The sequence below is a fragment of the Peromyscus californicus genome, unplaced genomic scaffold (genome assembly GCF_007827085.1).
Source record: "Peromyscus californicus insignis strain IS unplaced genomic scaffold, ASM782708v3 Scaffold_5__1_contigs__length_169319896, whole genome shotgun sequence".
NCBI classification, from domain to species: Eukaryota; Metazoa; Chordata; class Mammalia; order Rodentia; family Cricetidae; genus Peromyscus; species Peromyscus californicus.
The window spans coordinates 24365616-24385312 of record NW_026294573.1 but is presented as its reverse complement, the minus strand read 5'-3'; the positions used below and the strand labels follow the sequence as shown (position 1 = coordinate 24385312).

Here is a 19697-nt window from a genome sequence, read left to right as displayed (position 1 = left end):
TCCAATCAGAAGTGAACCCGCCTCCCAGACTGAACGAGGAGAGGCTTAGACCAGGAAGCCCCGCCTTCCACAATTGTATGACGTCATAGTCGCCATGGCCAGCTATCCGTACGGGCAGGTGAGTTGTAGCGGCCCCTGCATCAATGTCTGGGCTCTGTCTAGAGGCCTAGGCCCGTTCTTCATCCTCGGCTCTTTCTCTCCACTTTATCTGCGCCCTTTTCACGCAGAGGTTCACCTTAGCAAGGTCTTGCGTGAGCGAGAAACAAAGAGGGCCAGTCTGTCGCGCTCATCTTACGTCACCGAGGACCCCTCGAGAGGTTGTGTCGCGTCCCTTCTGACGGCCTGCACACCAGGCTTTGGGGACTTTGGACTGGATAGATCCGGGCTGGGCCAGACCAGGGCACATACCTCCGGTCTCCGGTGGGTGGGGCGGGGTCCTCTCTGCTGACAAGGCGTTTAGGGCTGTGGTTCCCTCGGTATCATTCAGGGCGTGGGACAAAAACAGGTTTCCCGACTCACCCAGCACGTACTGGGACAGAATAATCAGGGCAATCAGTGGTAGGAGGTGCCAGAAGTGAGATACTGACACCATTCACAGCAGTTCAGCGTCATTTCACACGTAGGAAAAGTGAAACCCAAAGTAGACACGGAGTTTATCTGGTCACCAGGTAGTTAGGCCTCAGGGCCCAGGTCAGAACCTGGATTGTCTACAAATGCGTCTTCCTCACTTGCTAGCCTGCCTCCAACCAGCCAGGAACATGGCAGTGTGATTTTTGTGGCGGGAATTCTTTGTTAGGTGACAGAGTGGTGAGGTGGTTAAATGCAGTGTTGAGGCAAAAGTAGAGTCATGTCTTGGCCACACTAGTTTTTGAGTCGTTTTTCTGAGCCAGTTTCCTCTAAAATAGATCTAGTAGTAGAGTCCACCCCTCACAGAGTTATTAGGAAGAACAATGTGATTCTTGTAGCGCAGTACAGTGTAATATTACTTTGTAGGATTTTTCAAAGCATCTCCCTCACTTTACATTGTACAAAATAACTCCCGTGAGGGTCCTGAGTTGCCCTGATCACAGAGTAATTTGAGAGATTAATCTCATGTCAGAAAAGTGGAAAACAAAATCAAAGGGATATTAGCAAGCCTTGATTGGCCATAGTCACAGGCTGAAAGATATGTAACCCTGTACAATTAATAACAGCATTTGTTACATTTATGTGAGAGAGAGAGAGAGGAAGAGACTAGACAGGCACATGCACAGAAATGGCTTTTTCTCCTATCTTGTGGGTCTTGGGGATCAAATCCCTTAGACCCAACAGCAAACACCTTAGCCAGAGTCATCTTGAGGCCCCTACACAGCAGTTGGGCCTCCATTATGCTCATATGAGGACCCTGTAGGCATGCCGCAGGGCTAACTGTTTTGATTTATGGCTGAGGAACAAACTCAGAGAGGCCTAAAGGTCGCACGTAGCAAGTGAGGGTGAGGCCAGGATTAGAGCTTTGAACTCCGTTTATTGCATTCTTAGCAGAAGTGAGTGGAGAGGGCAGTATGTGCTGAGATGAGAAGTATAACAGCAGTGTTCCCCAGACTCCATCCCACTTGCTGGGTTTTGTGAGATGTTAATGGGTGCTGTCAAGTAGAGGAGGATTCTGTGGTTAAGCAAGTTTGGGAAATACTGTGTTAAATACAGTTTGGTAATGCTCACTAAATCTGCCAGAAAGTCATAAAATAAGTCGTATTTCTTAAAATTACTTAACCATGAAACACCCCCTCCCCATTTTTTTTGTCTTATGTCTGGTCATTTTTTTTGTGTGACATGCTGGTATTCCAGAGGAGCTCAGTTTGGGAGAGCATTGCCATACATAGTGCTTTTTTTTTTTTTTAGTGGCTGGTTTGTATCAGAATTACCTGAGAGCTCGCCTAAAGAACAGACTTGGGTCCCACCTAAGACTTGCTCTGAGCTCAGGATGACACAGATTGATTGCACCCCAAAATCATGAGGGGTGAGAATCTGGAAGCCAAAGGTTGACACTGAGTAGCTGCCTCAGTTGCTCTCCACTGTATTTGTTGAGACAGTCTCTTGTTGACCTGGGAATTCACTGAGCTGGATTTTCTGGCCAGTGAGCTCCAGGGATCCTCATTGTCTCTGCCTCCCCAGGCATGCTTTGATGCTGGGGAACCATTTAAGTAGGTCTTCATGCTTGCATGGTAAACACGATACTGATGGAGCCATCCTCCAGGCCCCAGGAATCTACATCTTAATAAGCTCTGGGGTTGATTTGTATACACTCTAGAATCAAGGACAGACAACTGGGCTAGAATCCCAATACTGCCCACTTAAGGCTTCTGTGCTCTTGGATAGACCATTTAAGGCTCTGGGCCTTAATTTCCTCCTCCATAGAAAGGGAGAAATGCACCGGCGGAGAGGGTGCAGGATGGGATGCAGCAAAGCATGTGGGGAGCTGTGCATATCACTGGTGCATTGGACATGGCATGTGTGGTGGCAGCACTGCCTGCCACTGCCGTGATGGTTGCTTTGCCATGCTGCCTGGGCTTATTCTCAGGGCAAAACACTGTAAAAGAACACTGGGGGAAATGTCTGGAATGGAAGAAGAAATGGTGCTTTTATCCCCACCTTACGGTGTCCGCCTCCTCATCCCAGGTGTTCTAGGAAAGGGAAGCTGGTTGTTTGAAGTTATGCAAAGGCTCAGGCAAGGCTTCCTCCCTTCCACCCACTGCAGAGTTCTGCAGGATTACAGCCCTGGTGGGAGTCACTGTTCCTGTAATTTTCCACTGTCTCTGGCCCAGGGTAGGCAAGCAGTGCCTGGGTTTGGGAGTAGTAAAAGTCAAGCACCCTTTGGTTCCGTGGGGGAACCTGCTTGATGGATCTCAGTGCTTAAGAGCTTGGTCTCTGAGCCCAGAGAAATTGGTTTTCACATCCCTGCTCTGCTGCTTGCTTACAGAAATTTATTGTAAAGACCCGAAGCTCAGTTTCCCATTCTTTAGAATGGGGTCATAGCAGTACCTACGCCAGACTTACTGCATAGATGAATGAGATAATTAATGTCAAGTGTGGTATGTATGTAGTAAGTACTCCAAGTGGGAGAGGAATGCAGATATGTAGATTGTGGTAAGTGGGAGTGGATAGACGGTATTAGGGGAGTGCAGAGGGGCCAGTCCGGTGGGGTGTGGCAGGAAGAATCACCAGGAGGTGTCAACTGGGGGAAGAAAAAAATTATCTTCCAGCTAAGGAAATAACTTCACGAAGACCAGGAAGCGAGTAAGAGAGTACATCCCATGGTTCGTTTTTCTTAGTGCCTGGTTTGTATCAGAGTTATCTGAGAGCTCATTTAAAGATCAAGAAAGTCCAATATTTGGGGGCTGTTTTAAGATTAGCCTGGTTTTAATGACGAGGGGCCAGGAGGCAAGAAAACAAGACCAGAATGTAAGCAGGGGCCAGATCTCAGAGGGTCTTGTACGTCATTTTGAGGGGTCCGATTTCCTCCTAAGTGTACAGAGGGAGAGGAGGTGGTGAGGGGTTTGTTGCATTTGCCCTGCAGAGCTCTAACTCTGGGCCTTGAGAGAAGACATTGAAGCTGGAGAGGCACAGGCAAGGTGGCTAGTTTCAAAGCTGTTAAATACTCCCGCCTAAAGAGGACAGTAACCCGGCAAAGGCTGGGACCACAGGCTGTTGGGAGAAAGATTTGAGGGAACCTGTGTTTAATTGAAGGAAGGAAAGGAAGTCCCCGGGAGGGCACTAAGGCTTTGATCTGGATGACTGGGTGGCAGGAGGCACTAGGAGGCGGGAACAAAGGGCTGCATGAGATGGGAGGGAAGGTCAGGAAGCTGCTGGGTATGATTGTGGTCTGCAGCTCGGGAGAAGCTGGAAAGAAGGATTTGGGAGTGTCAGCACAGAGGTGGTAATTAAAGTCTTGGGACAGTTCTTGGCTCATTGTTCGATGTTTGCATGTTTCTGTCCTTTAAATATTTTAGAAGGCTCTGCGGGTGATTGTCCAGACCGTTCCTTCTGTCTTCGAGTGGCTGTTTAACCCCTCGCTTAGGCCCCTGCCTCTTCATCAGGCACTTGAAAGGTAGCTCTGTGCAGCTTGCCTTTGCAGTGTGGTCTCCTCCCTCCTCATCACCAGTCCGTGTGGACCCTCTTTGATACCTCCGAGCTTCCCTTGGGCTGGGAGGTAGAGGGATGAGCCCTTGGAGCTAAGAGAGAATGCAGGGATTTCTGAGTTGGGAGGAGCCGAGCTCTCTGTCACCTGCAGGAGTGCAAATAGGGACTATGAAGTGGAGCTGCACAAATGGGGTCTGGATGCCACAGTGAAAAAGGGGTGTATTTTCTGGGACTCTGCTCTGGATGCCAAAAGATGAGCTCCAACCTTTCCCTCTACCTGTGCCCACCGTGAAAAGCCATCATACTCGACAGGTGTTTAGCACAGCTCCTGGCCCAGGCTGTGCTAGGCACTCAAGTGCAGGTACTATTTTGAATCAGTTTCCCATTTTAGCTGCACGATCTAAAGTATATTAAACTCTGGGCATCTTCATTTCCTCATCTCTAAATGGGGGTGAGCATTTAGCTCTCGGGATCAAGGAACCCATGAGAGCTGAGTGAACCTAAAGCGTCTCACAGAGCCTCATTAGTTATGTCCCCGAACCCTGAAAAATACCAAATATATCGGCTAAGACCAGAGGTGGTTTTTCTGTGATACTTTAGAAACCATGGTTACCGAACTCCTGTCTTTGCCCTCCACCCCAGTCTTGAGTCTGAAATGCTGTTAGAAAATGTCTGCAAAGGCTTGGCAGCAGAACATGGAGTCAAAGATCTGGCTCTCATTTCTAGTTCAGACCTTAACTTGAGACTCAGTGGCCCTGGGACTGGGCCAGTGCCTTCCACAAGCTTCCTCCCCGGCCTGTTCTGCCTCAGTTGATGGCTGTGCCTTCTTCATCGTGTGCAAGCTTGACCCCTGAGTCATCCTGAACACTTGGCTTTCTTACTCCCCCTCCATCTCTTGCCTAACCCAATTAGTGGCCAAGCCATGTCTAGTCTCTCTGAAATAGCTTCAGAATCCATCCCATTCTTCCTTCCCATCCCTATGCCTGCTGTCCGGTTCATGCCCTGCCTGCCCAGCACCTGGACTCCCCCCCACCCCACCCCCAGCTCATCTCCAAACCCACACTGGCTAATTCTCCAAAACAAGGCTCAGAGCACATTCCTCCTCCATTGGAAACCCTTCTGTGGTACTCTGTTTTCTCCAGCGTAAAGCCCTAACTCTGCAAAGTGATGCATATTTATGGAGGCTTATGGGTACCCGGCTGTGTGCTGGGACTGGGGATGATGGTGGTAGTGGTGATGATAAAGAAAGTAGCTCTACATCGTCCCTAGAGAACTTATTGTTGGGTGAGGGAAACACTGGACCGGCACAGATAACTCACCCACCAACTGAAAAACAGTAAGAGAGGTGCTTGGTTGAGGAAGGTGTGAAGGGCCTTCCTTTCTGGGTTCACAGCATGGTCTCACCATTCCCTGACCACACCATGCTCACTCAGAAGTCCATCTTGTGTCTACAGTGACCCCCTCTGACTTCTTTGGATGGGGAAATACCTCTGCATCTTTCAAGACCAGTGTGGCATTGCTAGCTTTAGTCAAAGCAGCTTTTTGGGGAGAGGGATAAATACATTTAAAAAAAAAATACATGTTTTGTTTGGTCTGTGTTTGCCAAACCCATGTAGGGATGGGAAATGGAATGCTCTGAGCCTCCAGAGCCCCTGACTAATAGTGAACAGAGGTGGACAAGACAGGAGTATAACTCTAAATCTTGGTCTTCAGGAGACCCAGCTTCTGGACCTGACTCTGAACTCCAGTTTCCTCCTCTGTAGAGGGGCACATCATTAATAGTTACTGTATATCAAGTTCTTGTCCCGTCGGGCTTTGTGTGACGAGCCTGATTTCATTCATAGCAGGCAGGGTGAGGCAGGCACTGTTACCTCAGGATCCCGAGGCTTAGTGAGGGTGAGTCATTAATTCAGTTAGTGTGGTGATACATTTTTGAAAATACCTCTTTCATTCGAAGAGACTGAACTTTTCCTAGACCTAGCAGCGAAGTTAATATGCCTTGAGATCAGTGAAGACTACTCGATCTGCTGTCCTCCTGTGTACTCAGTCTGTGCAAGCTTAACCTGCCTTTAAGAGAGCAATGCAACCAACCTTACTTGCCTTGGATTCCCCATGCAGTCAGCTTTTACAACCCGTGCTAAATGCAGAGCTGTTTAACACTTAAGTTATATATTCTCCCATGGCCCTAGAACAGGGGTAGTGTGGTGTGTGTGTGTGTGTGTGTGTGTGTGTGAGAGAGATTTACTGAAAGCAGCCAACACCTGTGTGAGGTTTTGAGCGCTGTTCTGGGTCAGTAAAGTAACTTCTGCTAAAGATCTCTATAGGAAATCGTCCCTTAAGAGCCATGTGGTGGTGCACGACTTCAATCCCAAGCAGTTGGGAGGCAGAGGCAGGTGAATCCCTGAGTTTGGGGCCAACCTGGTCTATAGAATGAGTTCCAGGATAGCCAGGGCTACACAGAGAAACCGTGTCTTGAACTCCTCCCCCTCAAAAAAGAAAGCAAGTGTCCTTCATGCCTGTCCTGTGCCATTTTTCCATGCTGTTTGACTACAGAGCAAAGACCTTTGTTAGAGTCCAACAGCAGACAGGGGGAGAAGCAGAGAGATCACATTTGGGCTGGCTCCTGTCAAATCACTCCAATAGGAGTTACTTCCTTTTCATTCCTTATTGTGTGTTTTGTTATTATTGTTGTTGTTGTGTTGTGTTTGTTTGTTTTGAGACAAGGTTTGTCTATATAGCCCTGGCTGTCCTGGAATACTCTCTGTAGACCAGGCTGGCCTCGAACTTATAGAGATCCCATCTGCCTCTGGCTCCTGTTGCTGGGATTAAAGGTGCCTGTGTGCCACACACTGTGCTCCTTGTTGTGTTATTGATAAATTTTGGTGAGGAATGATTGATCTGAACTCACATGAGCATCCGAAGAGCCCTTAGGAAAGAGGGATTTTTAATTTAGGACATCTTGGTGACCAGAAAGGACACAGAGCAACAAGAATCTCCCCCAAAGCTCCTTCCTTGTCCCCCTGCAGGGTGGAGAGGTCCTGGGAAGAGGGAAATCAGGACGTCTCAGATTGGCTCTTGGTAAGCAGCTCCCAGGAGCAGGGGACACATACACACTGGGGCTCACACTTTTCTTCTTTTCTCTCTATCAAGCCCATTTGCCTCTGCTTCTCAATGTGTCACAGGCAGCAAGCAGGCTTTCCCAAAAGCTTGTCGCCTCTACAGTCTCACCTTGGCTCCCAAACTGCTCTTACGTGGGGAATTCCCTGTCTCCTGAAGCACACTCATGCAGAGCAATTGAAAGCTGTACTTAAAGGGATTGGAGCTAAAGTGTCATTAAGACAAATATATTGTCTCTGGTATCCTAACCGTAGGACCCTTGATTCAGGAGTCTTGGGAAAGAACTGCTGACCAGCTGCATTGCTCTATACAGCCGGTTCAACTAAAACATTTAGTCCTTTAACCAGGTTAGTTCAGCCTACAGCCTTTCCAAAAGGAAAATGGGTCTCCCATGAATGTCTCCTACTGAATCTCATGCACCTCCTCTGCCTAATTCTCTGCCAACTGGTAATATAATAAATCGTCCACACCCGATCTGGGCAGTGCTGCTGCACACCTTTAATCCCAGCACTCAGGAGGCAGAGGCAGGTGGATCTCTGAGTTCAAGGCCAGCCTGGACTACAGAGTGAAATCCAGGATAGCCCCAGGGTTACACAGGGAAAACTTATCTCAATAAATAAATAAATAAATAAATTAATTAATTAATTAAATTATCCACCTCCATAAAGTGGCCTTAAAGAAGCTTCTCTCAGGCAGAAGAATCAGTGGCTGCATTTCCAGTCATTAGAGAAGTAGAACCAGACCCTGCCCGAGAAGGGCTCCATTTGCCATATACGAAGATCTCACAAAGTGTGTCACAGAGAATGAGGTTCAAACCATTTCACTAGAGGAATAATAATGTTATTGCAAATACATATGAAATGATACCTTTTGAATGACAAGCCCTTATAAAAACAATTCTCACCACTGCTTAATATAGTCTGTGGCCCCCAGAATGGATGGACAAATGCCTGTCCATGCTGATCACAACCAAAGGCAGCAGCCCCTCATAGACGTTACTTAAGGTCAATTAATCAGACAAGGAAACTCTGAAGCTGGGGCTCAGCAGCTTGCCAGCCTCAGCTGCTACAAGGGCTGGGACCAGAGTTGCTGAACCTAATACTCCCTCGGGGTCCCTTTCCACCATCAGACAAAAGTCTGCAGAGCCCCTTGTGGGCTTTGTTGATTGTCTGCACATCAAGCTGTGGAAAGACAGATAGATAATAAAGCTGCTGCCACCTTACCTTTCATTGGCTCAGAAAAAGGCAAATTCTGATTGCAGAAACACCCTCATCTGTAGTTGCTAGTCCTTTTCATACCATGCTGATCAGTAACAGCCCACCAGAGCATTGGCACAGAGGAACTGAAGGCTCAGATTCCAGCAGCAGCTTTGTGGCCCTCTGTGTTTCCAGTGTGGGAAAAGAGGCCATTTCCAAACAGTGTAAACAGAACTTACTAATAGACTTCAGTATGGTAAACCTCCTTTTTAGAATACACCCTGAAGGTAAAGATGGTTTCACTGGGCCAGTCAGTGTCCATCTCGAGTTGATAGTGAAGGCAGTCCAGTTTGGGGAACACAAGAATGAGTGCCGAGGGTGGATGGGTTATACCAGCAACCCCCCCCACACACACACACGTGGGTCCCTGTCTGTGGTCCCAGGCCCTGGCCCTTGCTGCCTCTGCAGGAACACAGCCTGGAACCACAGATTCCACACCTGTGCCTCTGCTGCATGCCACCCAGCTCCACCCCAAACCTAAGACATTAAGAGGTCTGATTACTAAAGGTAATTCTTTACTAGATTTATCTATAATTAAGGATATAAAATTAGATGTATTAGGAGAGGTGAAGAGGCTCCCACAGATGTGTGGGAACCCCTTCCAGCGGACATTTTGACTTGATTTTAGGTAAATCAGACTGGAGTATCAAAGTTTTGTTTGCCAGCTCTAACTCAATTGACAAGGTTGATTATTAATCCTTATCCAACTCCAGAGACCCTGATAATGGGCCAGGCAAGAACTTGATTCCACAGAGCACACTGGACTCAGTTGGTGTTTCTGTCAACCCGATTCCCATGAAGGGCACTGGAGACACAGCAGCTGGTGTTTCCATCATAGTGAAATAATCCTGGCCTTCTAATGGACCCACTGAGTCCCCAGTTTTAGACATTTGGGAGTGACTAAAATAATCCCCTCCTTTGTAAGAACAGAAACCTTCTGTGCAGTTTTCCAAACTCAAACTGACCTTTGCACCTCTTTGTTTTACCCTTATCTTTCTCCCCTGGGGTAGAGACCCCCCTGTCTCAGTGGGGTTGTGACAACTCCTGAATATCCTTTTTCCTCAGGGCCATGAGAAACACCTACCCAAACATTCTTGGATCAAAGGCCCCGATTGGGGAGGTCAGTGGCCAATTAATGGAGAGAAACTATATCAGCTAATCTAAGAACAACGTTAGCCAGACCTTATAGAACTCATTGTTCAGTGCTGTTATCTATCGTCTATATTCCCAAAGATCCATATCCCCCAAATTACAAGATCTCCATGCCATTAATGCTCATCCAGCCTGGAGTTCCCTCTCCTACCATGGGCCCTCAAAACTACTGTTATAGTTATTGATGAAAAATATTGCTTTTTTTACCATCCCATTACACCCTGATGATCAAGAATGGCCTTCTCAGTGCCTCCTGTCAATAAGCAGGCGCCTGTATCTCACTTTCAATGGAAAGTACTTCTCTGGCTGCCAGTGGTGGGTATATAGTACCTACTGCTAAAAGGGCAATACATTATTGAACAAAAACGTCCTGATACGTATTTCACTATAGGTGTGATATCCTATTAGCCTCTTCTGCTAACATGTATGTCTGTTTTAAAGGATTTACAGACTTTTTCATTTACAGCTTGCCTCAGCAGAGTTCTGCTAGGTGTTCCATGTATCTGTCTTGTATATTGTCCATCCTTCTTCCATTAAGCCTCATTGATTACAATGGTCTGTTCCCGGAAAAATAATGTTCAATCCTTTTCATTAGCTCTTGGGCAATATCAGTTTGCTTTGCCCTTCCTTGGGAATTCCCAAAGTGGCTTTCCCATCTTTTTGCCTCTCTTAAGGTCTTGAACTCTTCTCTCTCGTTAATTCCTTTTGCATTACAACAATTCCAGCAAGTGGCTTGAGCCCTTGAGTGAGGACAGTTTAGATTTACCCCTCTCTGTTTGGCTCGAACAATCCTCTTGCCCTTGAATCAGCCATTTACTCCCTTTTCAGCCATTTTACAATGGTAGTTTCTTCCCAATTTACCTAAAACTTTTTTTTTTTTTTTTAATTCCAAACCAACAGTGACTCTTATTCACTGGGACTGAACCAGAGCTGTCCAAATTACTGGACAAGACCCTGGTTTTTTTGTTGTTGTTTTGTTTGTTTTTTCAAGACAAGGTTTCTCTGTGTAACAGCTCTGGCTGTCCTGGAACTCACTCTGTAGACCAGGCTGCCCTCAAACTCAAAAGATCCACCTGCCTCTGCCTCCCAAGTGCTGGGATTAAAGGTGTGTGTCACCACTGCCCAGCAACTCTGGTTTTTTTTGTTTTTTTGTTTGTTTGTTTGTTTTGTTTTTCGAGACAGGGTTTCTCTGTGTAGTTTTGGAGCCTGTCCTGGATCTTGCTCTGTAGACCAGGCTGGCCTGGAACTCACTGTGTAGACCAGGCTGGCCTCAAACTCACAGAGATCCGCCTGCCTCTGCCTCCCGAGTGCTGGGATTAAAGGCATGTGCCACCACCGCCTGGCCCTATATTTTTTTATCCTTCTTGATCTCAAAATAATTTCAACTTCCTTTGGCAAACCTCAGAAGAATGGCAAATAGCTTTTTGCTTGATTTTTGGGACAAAACTCCTTCCATTCCCTCGTTTACTCTATAGGGTTCCATTACAATGGGCTTTTCTCCAACAAGTACACATCCTATCTCTAACACACTAACTGTTCTTTGTTAGGGCCAGGCAGAGGGAGAGGAATGGAGGATTCATATTTAGGCTGGCTCTTGGTCAAACTACTCCAGAAGGAAGTTACTTCATTTTCCTTCCTTAGTGCATTATTGACATGAGTTGGTGGGTGACATCCTGAACTGGGGTGTTTGGGTTTTGTCCCTACTGCCCTGGGGATAGGCTCCCCACCTGCCTCAGAGTCATGAGGAGTAGGGAATATTTGTGCATCACCAGCTAGTGTAGGTAAGGAAGAGCTGCTGTGGAGGGTCCATGCTGTGGCCACACCACTGGTGCTGATGAGGGACAGGCTCTATGGCAAAGACTGTACTCGTGCTGTGAATTCTGCAGGTGGAGGTGGAGGTCCCGAAGGGGGAGCATTCCACTGGGCTCATTTGCCTGTTATGTGATGCAAGTATTTACTGAACATCCATTGTCCACTGGAAGCTAAGGATAAAGCTGCTAGTCAGACATGACCCCAGGCCTCGTAGGGCCCTTGATGTGCAGGAGAGAGGAGTCCGGAGGACAAGATTCCAGCCTGGATTCGGTGTGACCTTGGGTAACTGGTAGCTTCCCTAGAAGCCTCAAGGCCACCTGAGCAGGGCTGGAAGTCCACCCTCCCCTGTGGTATCAGTCATAAGAGGGACAGGGCAGATGCTCTGTAGCTGTCCAGTGCAGTACCTTCCCTCCTCACCCTGCTCATGCCTCTTCTTCCCGCAGAGTTGCCCAGAAGCTGCAGGACAGGCACCTGGAGCACCCCCGGGTGGCTACTACCCTGGACCTCCCCATGGTGGGGGCCAGTATGGCAGTGGACTCCCCCCTGGTGGTGGATATGGAGGTCCTGCCCCTGGAGGGCCCTATGGATACCCCAGTGCTGGGGGACTCCCCTCTGGAGCTCCAGCTGGACCATATGGTGGTGTACCTCCAGGGGGCCCCTACGGTCAGCCACCTCCAAGTTCCTATGGTGCCCAGCATCCTGGACCTTATGGACAGGGTAAGTAGAACCTTCAGCTCTGGAACCCAATCTAGAACCTCTGACCTGGTCTAAGCCATCCATGTCCCGTCTTCCTCCTTCCTGAAGATGTGCACGTACCCCGGTCTCTGGCACCCTAGCCCCTCACTTCCTGCTTTGCCTAGACTGGTAGAATGGACCAACATTCTCCAGGTCCTCCCGGCTTGCAACACGCATGTATTTCTATTGCTTGCTCACTCGCGCCCGTGTGTCAGCAGCTGCAGGTTGGCAGCTGAGTTTCTGCTCCATGTGTCTTTTCATTCTGGGATCAGAGCTGAAGGAGCATCCCCTTTGGGGGCATTGTTGTCCTTAGGGTGGAGAGAAAGAGTAAGAAGCTAGCCAGGCTGGGCGGTAGCTCTTCAGGTTCCTCTCTGAAGTACTGATGTCTCATCTCCTCGTGTTATTTTGGCTGAAGCACATCCTGTTGTGGAGCCTGGCCCCAGCAGGAGATGGTGCTCCTCTCACTGGGAGCTCCTTGAGCTCCAGGCAGTGGGAGAGGGATACCATGCTTGTATTGTGAGGGAGATGAGCCGATCGATAATTGGAGACAGCAGTGTAGTAGTCCACAGGAGAAGAAACTCCACTCCTGTAGGAGAGTGACTGACCACATCTGTGGAAAGAAAAGATGTCGTCCCTAGTGAAAGCTTTTGAGATCAGACACTCACTGACCTGCTCAGACTGCTTCTTTCTGCCTCTGTGTCCCCCTCTGTAAGATAGAGACAGTGTCACTACCTCACAGTGTCGCTGACTCATCCGGATTAAATGTGACGCTGCAGCTTAATGCTGGGCACAGCCTCTGGGCTTAATGGACAGCACTGTGAGAGACTTGTTATAGGGCAGAAGAATGTTGGCGTTTAATGTGATGGTAGCTACGGCAAACGAGGATGGAGAGAAGGGGAAGAAAGAACAGGCTGGAGAGGAGGCGTTGGACAAGACAAGGAGGGCAGAGACTGAAGAGCTGGGGCTGGGGAAAATGGTGCCAGTCTCTGGGTTTCCTGGGCTCCCTTCAGTCAGCTCCTTCACAGAGTGGCTGTTCTCAGGAGCCCGAGCACCAGCTAGGCAGCCAGGAACTGCTTTGGCCCATGAGAAGGGCCTCTAGGGAATGCTATGCTTAGGAAGCAAGCAGCGTCTGAATGGATGTACCCAGGCAGGTGGCCCTGGGGGAGATGCCCAAACCTCTGGGGTAGATGCCCAAACCTCTGGGGTTCTGAGAACAGCCAGCCAGTGGTATTTATCCTCTCAGAACCCAGGCGTCTGGCTGTTGGCTTCCGGCTCAGCTCTGCAGTGGATTTCCACGTCCTCTAAGACCTTGTGTCTGAGCTCATAGAAAGTCTGCAGGGGAAGGAGCCCCTGACTCTGAGCCCTGTTCCCCAGGGCCTGAGAGTAGCAGTAGTCTCTAGGGCAGAGGAGGGAAGGAGGGATGTGCCTTACATGCCTAGCCTCCCTCTGTGGCTTCCTGCATTTGCCTACATTGTGGCTTCCTGCATTTGCCTACATTGTGGCTTCCTGCATTTGGCTACATTGTGGCTTCCTGCGTTTGGCTACATTGTGGCTTCCTGCATTTGGCTACATTGTGGCTTCCTGCATTTGGCTGCATTGTTTCCTCTCCAGGGTGCCTAGTAAGCCCCGGAAGGAAGCGGTACAGCATACATCCTGATCTATGCGGCACTTGCCTTAGTCCTGGAAAGTCCCACCTCCAAGTTCAAGTCCTACTACTGTAGGTGACAGATCTGACCATTGGAGGTTCTCCTCTGTTTGCAGAAAGATCCCAAAGGGCCTCTGGCTTCGCATTTGCCGTCAGCCCTGGCCTTCCATCCAGCAGAGGTTGCTCAGAGTGCTGTGAATGCATCCTGAGCCTCTGATGCATTCTCCTCCCACACAGCTCCTCATTCCTTCAAAAACAGCTGAAATACCCCTTCTCTGAACATGACTCCCACCACCCCCACCCCAGCCTTTGCTGGGGACTTTATTTTGCTATTGTCTCACGTGATCGTTCCAACCACCCTTGGAAGTGGTTCCATTTATAAATATGGAAGTTGGAATTCCAAAGAGTGACTTATTTCCCCTGAAGTTGCACAACTGGTAAAAACCAGTCAGGACTGGAATCCAGATCTACCTTAAATCTAAAGCTGAATTCTGTGTGAAGCACACAGGCACACTTGTCACAGAAACTTCCTCCCTCCCCAGTTACCCTGCTTGTTCTAGTTTGGTTTCTCTTGTGAAGAACACCATGACCAAAAGCAGCTTGGAGGAAGAAAGGGTTTGTGTGGCTTGCAGTCCATCATCGAGGGGAACCGAGGCAGGAAGCTGAAAGCAGAACCAAGGCGGAGCACTTGCTGCCTCGATCTCTTGCTCACTCCCCGGTTCATGCTCAGCTAGTTTTTCTCTTCGGCACAGGCCCACCTGCCTAGGGATGATGGTACTGCCCACAGTGGGCTTCTCTGTCAACCACCAATAAGACTGTCCCACAAACCAATCTTAACGGAAATCCCCCACCCCCAAACCAGGGCCATAAAATGGGCCCAAGACTTTAAGAAACCCGCAGCCCTTGGAGTTCTAGAGAGTTGGCCCAGGAGCTCTAGGTCTCAGAAGCAGGAGTCTGACTTCTCTCCCTCCCTGCACTTTCAAAAAACAGCTTATCTAGACAAAACAGTTTCTGTCCCTACTCTCCACTGCAAACGCTGATTCTCAGACCCTGAATGGAGGGCGTGTTTTCCTGGACCCTCAGAGGCTGACCTGCAGGGTTTGGAGGTACTGCCTCTCAGGCAGTAAAAGTCTGCAGTGTGCTGTTGCTGTTTTGAGGTCACGTGGGGTGTCTTCAGTTTCCCTGCTGACCTGTGTCTTAGAGCTCTGATCTGAGCGGTCCTCAGACTGCTGAGTTTGTGCCAAGTCGACAGTAAACGCCAACCAGCGCATTGTTTGAAGGTGGGCAAGCCTGCCTGGCTAAGCTCCTACACTGCACCTTCAGTCAGGCAAGCCTTCTTCCTAGGCCTCACCTCTGGGTCTGCCCTCCATGCTGCCCATGTCTGTTTCTGATACCTTCGTGTATGCAGAAGCCCCTTTTGTGCCCAGTTAACCCTGCTTCACTAGGACAGATGACTCTGCTTCTCCGCCTTGTCGGTCCGTCCCTCAGGCCGTTTACAGAGCGTTCTCGCTGTACTGGAGGCGTGGAAAGGTAAAATCATAGAGAAGTTATAGGCACACTGCACACAGTTTTACGGGACTCTGCTGTAGGAATAACTGCCAGCCCTCAGGAGGTGATGTGCAAGCCTCCCTCAGAGAAGGTGTGGGCTTGGTGGAGGCTTGGTGGGTGGGTGTTCTAGTTTGCTTTCTGTTGCTGTGGTAAAACCCTGATCAAGGGGAATTTAGGGCAGGAAAGGGTTTATTTCACCTTATAGGTTGTAGTCCATCATTGAGAGAAGTCAGGACAGGAACTCGGAAGTGGAAACCACAGAGAAACACTATTTGCTGGCTCCCTTGCAGGCTTATACTTACTTAGTTTTCATATACAACCAGGGACCCCCTACCCAGGGAATGGTGCCACTCACAGATTGGACCCTCCTACATCCGTTAACAATCAAGACAATCCCCTGCAGGCCAGTGTGATCTGGGCAATCCCATCCTTCGATTGGACTCCTTTCTCAGATGACTCCAGGCTGTGTCAGTTAAAGATAAACTGGGACAGAAAAGAAAGCCTGTGGCCAGGGAGGTGCCCAGAATGGCTCCCTGGCATTTCTTTGACCTGGGTCTGACTACCGTGGTTCACATCCCTTCCTCCAGGTGGTGTCCCCCCCAATGTGGATCCTGAGGCCTACTCGTGGTTCCAGTCAGTGGATGCCGATCACAGTGGCTATATCTCCCTCAAGGAGCTGAAGCAGGCCCTAGTCAACTCCAACTGGTCCTCGTTCAATGATGAGACATGCCTCATGATGATAAGTGAGTTCCACCCTTCCAAGAGTACGCAGACTTGAGCTGGGTCCAAGCCACCTGACAGGTGACGGAAGTGGGCAAGTAGTCTGTCTGAGGAGAACTCTAGCCAGGGAGGAAGCGGGCTTCAAGATGCAGTCTCCTTTACCATGGATCGTTGTCCAGTTCTAGGTTGCTAGGTTTCAGGCTGGTCCAGTTTCCCATTCTGCAGCCAGACACTCCCTCCCCAATTAAGAAACTGCAGGAAAGGGGTCAGCATGGGCCCAACTCTTGGAGCTAAGCCACCAGCCCTGCAGAATCTGGATGGGGCAGGAGGACAGAGTGGCCAGGAGAAGAGCTAGTACTGCAGCTGGTGCCATGTCTCAGGCACAGGCATTTGTTTCAGCCTGGGAGAAGGGCTGCCTCAGTGGTGCCCTTGGCCCCAGTCTTGAAGCCTTCCTCCGCCCTTTCCCTCCTCCCACTCAGACATGTTTGACAAGACCAAGTCTGGCCGCATTGATGTCGTGGGCTTCTCGGCCCTGTGGAAATTCCTCCAGCAGTGGAAGAGCCTCTTCCAGCAGTATGACCGGGACCGCTCTGGATCCATCAGCTCCACAGAGCTGCAGCAAGGTAAGGACCATGGTGGGCACAGTGGGCGTGGCACACCTAGACAGTGGGTGTGGCATACCTAGACTCCTTTTCATGCCTTACGACACATCCTGAGTGCCTACCTATGCCCTCATCCCACCTGGTCTGCACCCCAACTGGGGCTCAGGCAACACTGGATCTGGAATTCGTGCTGGGCGCCCTGGAGTGGGACAGAGGCGGTGCTGAGTGGAACAGCCCCTCTGGCATCAGAGAGCTGGGAACTTGGAGAGCAGTGTGGTTCTTTCTTACTGTCCCTGCATGCAGTGCGGAAAGAGCCCTGCTTCAGGGCTCGGAGAGATTCTGTTGCCACTTGGCCAGAGGTGGTTCCTGAGAGTTGTGACTGGGTACGAGGACCTGGGGCCACAGCTCCACATCTGGTTCTAACTTGACTCCGTAGGTCAAGCCTACAGCCTGGGCTCAGGCCTGTAGGTTACTAGGACAGATGGCTGACGTGGCTCTGAGAACCCAGTGAGAAGTTTCATCACCTCAGAGGGGAAAAGGCAGCCCAGAGAGTCCAGGTCCTTTGTCCAGGCTGTGCGTCTCATTCAGACGAAGGTCTGTGGGTGGGGGTGAGCATGCCATGTCTGCCCCTGCTAGAAGGGAAGGTGATGAGGACTGAGCACTACCTGGGCAGCTTCCTTCACTGGTGTTGGTGAGGTCGATAGCAGCAACAAGATTCACACTTAATGAGTGTTCGCCATGCCCTAGGCACTGGGCTAGGCATTGCAGTAGGTTCCTGAAATCCATCTTCCCAAGAGCTGGATCCTGTTGGCCATTCCACACAGACGAGTGGAGGATCCCCGCTGCTCTCCCTTTTATGAGTGACAAAACCCAAGGGTTCACAGAGCAGAGAGTTCAGATTGCTCCTGGGCAGGCAAGGAATACAGAAAAGGCAGGGGCCTGTCGGTGGGAGGTAGGAAATGGCATGCGGGCTGTGGCCTCATATGGGGAAATGACTTTATTTAAGCAGGATACTGTGTGGGGGGCACTGTGCCAAGGGCCTCCCCGACTGCCTTTAATCCTCATTAGAAACACAGGTTAAGTATCAGCCTGCCAGATTGCAGTGAGGGGCTAGAGAGACTCAGTAAGGCCACCAAGAACTGCCTGCCTCCAGGACAGTTGTGACCTTCGTGCTGTGCGTGACATCCGTCTCCAGCGTGGTTAGTGGCCCACACTTCCTTCTGTAGCTCAGATGCATGAGATGGTCACCGGGAGACCGCTGGCCTCTCGGGGATCTCATGAACCTTGACAGTGAAGAGATGGGGGGTGGGGTGTCCAAAGAGACCTCCTGTGCTCCTGACATCTGACTGGATCCGCAGGACTTCTTCGTCCTCCTCATGCTTCTGAGCTGATGCCCCCCAGGTCCCCTGCTCTGCTGCGTTCCAGTGCTGCTCAGTAGTGATGTGCTCACAGCAGGCCTCTGCTCTGTGCCCCTCCTCTCCAGCTCTGTCCCAGATGGGCTACAACCTGAGCCCTCAGTTTACCCAGCTCCTGGTCTCCCGCTACTGCCCGCGCTCTGCTGCCCCGGCCATGCAGCTCGACTGCTTCATCAAGGTGTGCACCCAGCTGCAGGTGTTGACCGAGGCCTTCCGGGAGAAGGATACCGCTGTCCAGGGCCACATTCGGCTCAGCTTTGAGGACTTCGTCACCATGACAGCTTCTCGGATGCTATGACCCAGCTTACCCAGCGGGCGTGGATGTGGGCCTCTCTTCTTTGCCTCCTCTCCTAGCAAAGCCTGGCCTAGGGAAGGACTGAGGTTGAGTACCTAGGCTGTGGAATGGCAGCCTTGGAGTGGGGATGCTAGTGGTGGCAGTGGAGTTGGTGTCTGGTCAGCCGCCCCGGCCTCTCAGTCCGTCCTCTACCCCCTGATGCCAGTGCTAAGTGTTCCTCAGCTGGTACTCCTGTCATCCGTCACCGAGGCCACCAGGCCAGATGAGCCCAGTTTCTGCAACATGAAGTCAGACTGAGCATGAGGGAGATTTGCTGGGACCAGTGCCTCAACTCCTACAGTCCCTGTGTGTTAGCATTAGTTTACCTGAGGCTTTGCCTGCTCAAGAAGCGTGGACAGTCTGCCATTTTGGCCATATCTGATGAGGTTCCTGCCCTCTCAAACTTGGACCCCTTACTGGCCTGCCATGTTCCACTCAGCTTCAGTCCCCAGGGGACAGTTGTCACATCTTACTGCCAATGTTTTTAATTTGCTTTTTTTTTTTTTTTTCCCATTTGGGGCCAAAAGTCCAGGAAACTGTAAATTCAATAAAGTCCCATGTTTCCCACCATGACTGCTCTCTTGTGTGTGTGTGTTCGTCCATTCATTCACTCATTTGAGTGTGGAAGCATCCACTGCTTCCCAAGCCAGGCAAAAGCAACGGGGCTAGGGACCTTGGTAGACCTGCTGATCATCTTACTTGCCAGGGGGACCTTGGGGCCTGGCCAGGTTCCTCTATGTCTGGGATCTGCCCAAAGGCTGACTGTTTCTTAAAGTTTTAGGGTTGCCATTCTGGGCTGGAAGCTGCCACCCCAGACTTCTCACAGCGTGCTCTTTTTATTATCTTAGGCCTGAGTTTTATCTCTCAGACAAACTTCGTTTATGAAGTCATAACTCCTTCCCCCCAACTTTTATTAAGCACAGACACCAGTACCTGGCAGTTGCATTTCTAGATCAGCATGATACCCAGTCTGCACTGTGCCTGTAATGAGCTGACAGAATTTCAATCAAAAGCTGAAGACACCAGACATTCTGGTTTGCTAGGGGGCCTTATCACAGATAATGGTGTGATTATCCTCTGGCTTTGGAAGATGGAGATAAGAGCGCTGAGGCTCAGAGGCCTTCAGCAGGGCTGTCCTCCCTGCAGGGTGGGGGTGGAGGGTGGCTGTGCCATTTTCCAGGTCACAGAGGCCAGTGGGCCTGTCAGACTCAGCCAATTCAGCTCCTCTGGGCTGCTGTGGCTCTG

General features: G+C 50.0%; 1 protein-coding gene across 1 annotated transcript; it reads left to right on the top strand.

Moving 5' to 3' along the window:
- Positions 1–40: 40 nt before the first annotated feature.
- Pef1 (penta-EF-hand domain containing 1) lies at positions 41–18992 on the top strand. Its single transcript, XM_052717479.1, has 5 exons — positions 41–118; positions 11897–12170; positions 15969–16124; positions 16581–16724; positions 18187–18992. The coding sequence occupies exons 1-5, from the start codon at positions 95–97 to the stop codon at positions 18414–18416; spliced, it is 828 nt and encodes a 275-aa protein (XP_052573439.1). The 5' UTR covers positions 41–94; the 3' UTR covers positions 18417–18992.
- The last annotated feature ends 705 nt before the right edge of the window (positions 18993–19697 follow it).

Coding starts and splice junctions, on each gene's coding strand:
- Pef1 (XM_052717479.1), top strand. CDS start 95: ATGGCCAGCTATCCGTACGGGCAG. Junction 119..11,896: donor CCAGCTATCCGTACGGGCAG/GTGAGTTGTAGC, acceptor TTCTTCCCGCAG/AGTTGCCCAGAAGCTGCAGG. Junction 16,725..18,186: donor CTCCACAGAGCTGCAGCAAG/GTAAGGACCATG, acceptor CCTCCTCTCCAG/CTCTGTCCCAGATGGGCTAC.